Here is a 7,940-nt window from a genome sequence, read left to right as displayed (position 1 = left end):
AAAAAGAAAAAAAAAGAATGTTTACGCCCTAATGACGTTGTATGTGTATGCACAGAGAAATAAAACTAAATTCTGCTTGTTGATTGGTGATAGACATATTTATTACATCGTTTCAGGCGTGAAAATCAATTTACTCAGTGAGAAGACGCACGTCATAAGAGTAAGAATAAAAAGAAAAATATAAAAATCCGACAAGGTTCTTATCAATAGTGTTTCTCTTATCTATTTCACTGTTTGTTTTTAACAGTTATAAAAATTAAAATCTTGAAACCTAGCCTTATAAAAAAATTTAAAGTCCAGAATTCCCCTCTCCAAAAAGTCAAACATACATGCATTTAGTAAAATTGAGGTGTAAAGATTAATCTTGAAACTATATTAAATATTCGTTTATTTTCCTTTTTTCTTGCCACGTTAGAATGTCGTTTTACACAAATAATAACGAATTAGGCTACTTAAAACTAAACTGCAAAAAATACAAATTATTCCTTCAAAAGATTCTATTGTTATGTTTTTCTGTGAACACTACTTCAACTTGCAATGCCGCCTTATATGCAGACAACTTATCCTTTTTATCTCAGGCTTTAATTCTTTACGTTCTGATTAACCACCACCACCACTTCCACCGCCACTATAACTGCCACCACCACCACCTTCGCCGCCACCAATCTCTTATAGACCAAGCAGGCACGACTGAATTAAGTCATCGCCTTTTGCAATGAATCACAGGCATCAACGACTGAAGGGTTAGTTGTAGCAGTATCAGCAATTGGCACCGGAGATACGGCAGGTAATAGTCATCAATTACACCCATTCGTCAGACTTCATTCAGCTTGCTGTCCCGAAACATTGCTGAGGTTTCACGGGATGAAAGCAGATATCGAACGTATTAACTTAACTGCCCCATCTGCAGAGCTGATCATAACTAGGTCGCTTCGCCTATTGTAGGCAATGAATACCACGTGATGCTATTGAAATACGCGCTGCGTCACTCACTCTTCATCTATTCATAGTGATCGCATTAGATCGTATAGTCGCCTCGCTTTCATCGGTTTGTAGTCAGCCATTTTGCGATTGTGCTTTGTTGAAAGTGTGTGTGTGTTTCCGTAGCCTCTCACTGACTGTAACTCAACAGCGATCGGCATTAAACATCTCGCACGGCTTTCTATACGGAACTATAAGGACACCGTAACAGTTTATCTGCAGTCGGATTATATACATACATACAAACGTATATTTTATACCTTCATTTAAGAAAGACACTGACTTATATACACATGTATGTTTTTAGGCCCAAATTATTCCGAAGATAAGTGCCTGTAAGTATAAATAAATATATTTAATTACAAATACATTTATTTCTTAAAAGATTTTTTTTTCTTTTTGCAGAAGCAAAGTTTTGTGTGTGGATTATTGAAAGTTCTCCATATGACATTATATACTGATATATACTTGTGCTTGTTTATCAATTTCTACTTTCATTAACATGCTGCTTGCTTGCTGCATTTCCGTAATTCTTGCATAAATTGATTGCTGATCAGAAATAGGTGTTACTTGTACACTTCAGCATTGCAACTGTTAAGTTCGTGTGAGTTGCAGTCAGATATTTTCTTCCCTCAATAATCGATCTATCTGTACATTAGAATTATAGTATTAGTGGGTTTCTCGCTTTTTCTTTATTTTTTCTTTTGTATTTTTTCTCGACATTCTTTCTCTACATATATATATTAATTACATGTAAAATATTTCCCAGTTGCGAATACTTTAGAAATAATTATATAATTATTGGTTCGTAGAATTGTTTGTTGTTAGCAATTTTTGGTTGTTTGTCATGGAATAAAATATCAAAACTCATTTTGCAAAAAAGAATTGTAATTTGATAACATTAATATTTTATTTTTAATTTGCTTTATTGTCACAGATTTTATATACAAGAATCGAAGCAACTAATAGTTTTTCCATTTTGTTGCTTAAATCAAAAATCCCACATTTAAATTTTGCTAATTCTTCGAAGGAATTAAGACATACATTCTTAAAATATCTTTTGCAATTCAAAATATCTTCCTATTTTTTTATATAGATATGTTGTGCTGTTGATGAATCACAGAAGGATTTTTTCAATTTTTTTTTTAAAAAACTATCATCAAAACACAACTTCGATTTACGTTTTGGACCCGCTGTTCATGTTTTGATTACCCTCTCCCCTACTTGCTACGTTTCAAATGTTTTCTTTATCATCTTCCGTTTTCATCTTGGTCTGGATTCTTCACATTACTGCTTCTTTATTATAGAGCTTATTATATAAAACAGATTTTTATGATGGAAATTAACTCGAATCGTTACCAACAGTTTCTTTTTTTTCACGGTCTAAAGAATTTATTTAAAATATTGTTCATCGTCACATCAGAATATTTTTTGTAATACACCTGCAACGTACGGAATGTTTTCTCATTCTACAATTTACAGGATTTATTTCCTGCGAAAATCTACTTTTCAACGGGTGTAATATTGGAAATTACTTCACCCTACACCTCTATCCACTTCCTCCCTCGTTCTTTCTCTCATTTGCTAATGACACAGCTGTAACTGTTTTAGTTACTACATAGCAGCAAAGCCATTGGAATACGATATTTTGCTAATTTTCTATTTCGATATAAAAATACTTTTCAGTGTAACTTCACTCAGAATATTCTTCGTAAATTAGAATAGGAAAAATATGTTTTGTTGTTAATTTTTTTTTCTCAGTCAGTGCTAGATTACATACACGTTGATTCTAAAGGAAGTGTATTAATCGTAACAGCGATTAGGTGTATTTGGGTATATTTTGATGATATAACATAGGCGTAATTTTTTTTTTTTACGTTGAAATTTTTTCCTTTCACGTTGATTCGGAAATTAACTGAATGGGGATATTCCTTGTATTAAAACCCTGAATTATATGCAAGTTACCTTTTACTTTATTCAAGAAGTCAGTTCTTCAAGAAACTTTTTTTTTTAATGCGGGCGATAAATTATTGTACTGAATATTGTTTACAGTCTAAATTTTAATATATTTTTTTACTATAATGTTGATATTTTATTATAACTTTAGAAGAATTTTTCTTACTTTCATTATTTTTATACCTCATACACCATGCATTGTATTTATTTAACAAGAAGTTGTACCTAACTTGGAAAAGCTAGGTTCTGATTGATATTTGTTGAAATACACTCCAATAAAAGAACGGGATGTTAAAGTTCAACACTGCTTGTTAATCGATGTTGTATTTGTCTCGTGAAATGTTGGGTCAACTCTAATGTTAGTAGTTCAGAAACTACCGTCGCTTACAGTTTTATAGTCGGGTTGTATGAAAATTTTATCACATGAGAAATTGTTGAAAGTTTTGTCTTTAGAATTTTAATTCGCGCCAATCCGTTTATGAAAGTATTCTAATGATTTATTCATGAGTATTTGAAGTTTTTTTTTAGCAGTTGTATATTTTACCTATGAACTTGAATTATCGAAACAAGTTTAGTGATTATAAATATGCTGGGCTACAACAAAAGCACTTTTTAAAAAAACGTTTTGGTATAAAATAGTTGTTTAACACATTCAGTTGTTTCTTTTAGAATGAAAGAAAGTTTAAAACTTTCATTTATTTGTCATTTTCCGGTTCTAACAAATCCTTTAATCCCTTTGTTAAAATTCTTTTTTGATATGTGAGGTCTATGTTTCAATTAAATTTGAAAATAATGAAGAATTTTGTGAAATAGCTAGTATTATTTAGCGTTTGGAATTTAAATTAACATGAAATTTTTATGGATGGCTTTAATTTAGATCATTGTTAAACAAGAAATAAGCATTAGAGAACCAAGAACAGTATCAGACGAGTTGGTGTCAAGTGCAAAATAATATTTTTGTGAAACGAGGAAGAAAAGTGTTTGCATTCACTCCTGCTGTTATAGCTTATATATGAATTTAAACACTCCTCAGAATGTTTGTCTATTCAAGAATTTAAGTAATATTTATATTTTTTTTCTTTTGTAGATTTTACCATGAGCCATCTAGTTATTAAGCATGCCAAACGCAACTAGCCTTGGAAACTTCTACCCATCTCCAAATCACAAAAATGATTTAACAGCTTAAACCAGCAGCTTTACAATAAAGAAATCAACAGCTCTGTGCACTTATTATCAATACCTGAAGAAAAATTAAAAACTCAATCTACTATAATGGATTCTCTAACTTTGATTTCAAGACCTATTGATGTGATGAAACTAAAATCTTTCAGTCAACTGAACACAGTCTGTTACAATGGAGATACTATCAGGATGAATCCTTCTGTTCAAAACAAAGGGGACATGATACTCAGTTCTGAGACAAAAAACTTTACAGAACTATTTCCTCGTGAGTCTTCATTTCCAAGCATGAAAAAGACATCAGATGTTGAGTGTGTACCATTAGCTGGGTCTTCTTTGCAGTCTACCACTGGGCATCTTCCTTGTGTTACTACTCCACTTGTAGCATTTGTTAATCCAACAGCTACTTCATTAATGTCTCAAACCTTGAAACCTGTTTCATCAACTTCTAATTCTTCTCCTCTGTGCTCAAGTAGCCAGGTTGCTGGAAAAAACAACTTACATCAACAATCTGCTCAACAATTAATTTTTGTTAAATCTTCTGTCTCACAACCAAAATCAGACACTTATGTGATTACTGCTGGGGAAAAATCAAATAGCTTTATGAAACCAGCATCACAAACATTCTTTGGAAATGACTGTACAAAACTGATACCGGTGGCAACTATTGTTCCAAACAATGCTTCCCTTATAACAAATTCAAAAAAGAATGTCAATTCTGATCTCCATCGGGAACCAGCTCTTGCAAGTCAAAACTTCAAACAGTTCAAAGGTGATAAAATTTCATCAAATATAAAAATGTCTTTACCACATTCTTCTATGTTTCATTCTAATTCCAATAATATCTTGACCACTTCTCCCTCAATGCCATCTCCATTGATCTTTTCTTCATACAATTCAAAACCGGAACTCTCTGATCACACAGCTACAATGTCACAACCATTAAACCTGACACTTCAAGTTGTTCCACAACCTTTTACAAACATTGAATCAAAAAACACATGCTCTAATCAAGTGAGAAAGTCTAAATATGTTCCTGTTCAACAGTTTTATCATCCTAACATGGCTCTTCATTCACTGCCAAATCCTCATCCTACTCTTAATCAAACAAATCAACTCCAAATGTTTTATAGTCCTCTTTCCCATAACTGTTTTACTTCTCCCTCTATAGATTATAGCCAATTTCAAAACCAAACTCTACCATTACAAAGATCTCAACCAGTTGACTCGAATTTTGCTCTCGGTTCTCCTTATGGGCAATACATAAATCCAGGTACTCGAGAGCACAACAGTAATCCAGTTTCTCAAGCACACCAAATAAATCCTGTCCCTCATAACCACCCCATCACTCATAATTCATCTCATTTTACTCAGGGAGCGTTTGGTAACACTTCTGTTTTGACAAACCCAGTTTTACTAAACACTACAGGCAATTGTTCGGACCCTCCACTTGCCCTGAAGATAGACTCAATATATTCTCTTGCTGACAATTCAGAAAACAAATGTGATCTCAATTTAGTTCCTTCAACATTAGGTTTTAAACCGTCAAAGCTAGGTCTTAATATTTCAGGTAAAATTTCAATAGAATCCAAGGAAAATGTGAAAACAAAACGGAAACCAAGTTTGCAAAGACCACGAGGACGACCTCCTCAAAAGACTCCCAAATTTGTAAATAAAAAGCAGCGGGACAACAAACCTAAAAAAATCAAAGCAAGTAAACCACTTAGGGAATCCAAGTCAGTGTTAAATAATAATTTACCTATCAGTAGGGAAGATATCACTGTAAGTTGCCATGCAAATGACTTTGAAAGTTTAAAGCCTATTACTGATGAGGAGCGGAAACTTAACAGCTTTTTTAAATATCTTGGACTTTGTCGCAGTTCAACAGTCAATACAGATAAATCCAAAAAGTGTTGCGACTTGTCAGGTGGGGTTGGGGGTAAAATCAGCAGCCACTGCTATGTCTCTAGGGAATTAGCACGCTGCTTTAGTTGTTATCTTGTTGTTCCCAAATTAAATCTTCCTAGTGACTTCTCCTTAATGAATACCAATGATAGCTTAGCTACAGTCAAAACTTCAGAAAAATGTTCAAAAGAATGTCGTCATAATTTTCTCAGTGAGTTAGGGTCTACAACTGGAATTGTTCCAAGAAGTGGTGAAATAGATTTCTATTGGAAAATTATTCCTGAAATTGCTAAATGTTCTCATACAAGGAAAAAATACTGCCGAAAGTCTAAGATGAAAGCTATTGCTAATGGTGTTGGTTCTGAATGCAAATGTGTAGGATGTGTTAGCTGCCCTTCAAAGAAACCTGTAAATCATGGAAAGATAAATTATTTGAAGAAAAAAGTGAAGACAGACATATCATCTCCAAGGATGACTGTTCTGAAAGGAATACGAGAAAAAATTACCACAAAATACTCAAAAAAGAAAGAATTTGCTTCTAGTGAATTAAACAAAAACCTTAAGTCAGAAGATTCAAAGCAATTCAACAATGGTTTTAGAACTGATAAAATAATGTATCCAATAGATAAAAAGAAGAAATTAAAAAGCGAAACATTTATTGGAAAACCTGATATAAAAGTTTGTAATGAACAACAAGAAAGTAAAGGAAAAATAAATACATTGTTGTATCATGACAAACCTCACTATCACCAGGCAGTAGAAACAACACCAAGATTAACATTTTCAGACACTCCAAAACCACTAACTGAACTTGATATTCCCCCAAAAAATAACTTACCATTAATAGGTTCCTCTTGTGACTCTTCTGATCGTATTAAACGACTGAAAGAAATCTTAAAAGAACAGCAAAGAGATTTAGAAATTGCACGGCAGTATCTCAAGTCTAATGAAAGACAAACAGAAAATTTTCAGAGTATTACAAATTAAAACAACATATAACAGTTGTAAAGATTCAGTATTTTAAAGATAGATTTTATAGTTTTAGCACTGTAACCCTTTACATTCAAGCACAGTTTTATACAAATACACACATACTACAGTCATGCATATGTATACATAAGTGATTTGATATCATAATACTTTCTCATATTTAGATTCATGCTTGCATTCTTACATGCATGCATGCATACATTCATGCACTCATAGACATACAATGTGTAGTGCATGTGTTTGACTATTAAAACAATTTCAAGTGCCTAATTTAAATTAGGATCGGTTGGTACTCTGCTAGCACCGTTCTACTTCCTAGTCATACAGTCCAGTTTGCTAATGAAGATGTTTGACTTGTTCATTAAATCTAGATTTTCCCTTTATTGAATTGTGGCCTCTATTTAAAAATTTTATATTTCCTTTGTATATATATATAAATTATCATACAAACACAGAAACAAGTAAAACAAAGCTCACAGGCATTGTTAGTGTTTCAAGTAATCCAGTAGCTCAAAATGGTGAATTTATTATTTTTTCTCCTTATTTGCTACTGAATTGAACAATTTGAACTTTTGAGACAATGAAATGAAAGTAAATTAAGTTGGTTCATTATTTACAGTTACTAACATTATGAAAATATCAACTTATTTATTAAAATTATATTGTAATATTTAACAATGTTTGAGAAAACTCTGTGACATCTTTAGATTTTTCACTGCCCAGTCTAAACTTTGTGTCCGGAATTGACTCTTCAATTCAGATTTTATCCATTATGAATTGGAATGGTTTTAAATTTTTTATAAATCTATTAAAATTTGCAAGTTTTTATTTTGCGCGTTTATAGAAGCTATACTCCTAAAACTTGATTTTTAGTTCAAGTTTGTAGAGCTCATCCACTATTGGTAGTGAGTAAAAACATCTGAAATCAA

The 7,940-nt window shown here is 32.3% G+C and overlaps 1 protein-coding gene across 1 annotated transcript; it reads left to right on the top strand.

Annotated features, from left to right (window-relative positions):
• The first annotated feature begins 669 nt into the window (after positions 1-669).
• Positions 670-7,940, top strand: LOC115210227. The gene is made up of 2 exons (XM_029778701.2): positions 670-1,316; positions 4,025-7,940. Exon 2 carries the CDS (start codon positions 4,210-4,212, stop codon positions 7,006-7,008), a length of 2,799 nt encoding a protein of 932 aa, XP_029634561.1. The 5' UTR covers positions 670-1,316; positions 4,025-4,209; the 3' UTR covers positions 7,009-7,940.

This window comes from Octopus sinensis, linkage group LG4 (genome assembly GCF_006345805.1).
Source record: "Octopus sinensis linkage group LG4, ASM634580v1, whole genome shotgun sequence".
Lineage (NCBI taxonomy): Eukaryota > Metazoa > Mollusca > Cephalopoda > Octopoda > Octopodidae > Octopus > Octopus sinensis.
The sequence above is the reverse complement of the archived record's forward strand: the minus strand, read 5'-3'. Positions and strand labels throughout refer to the sequence as shown.

Coding starts and splice junctions, on each gene's coding strand:
- LOC115210227 (XM_029778701.2), top strand. CDS start 4,210: ATGGATTCTCTAACTTTGATTTCAAGACCTATTGATGTGATGAAACTA.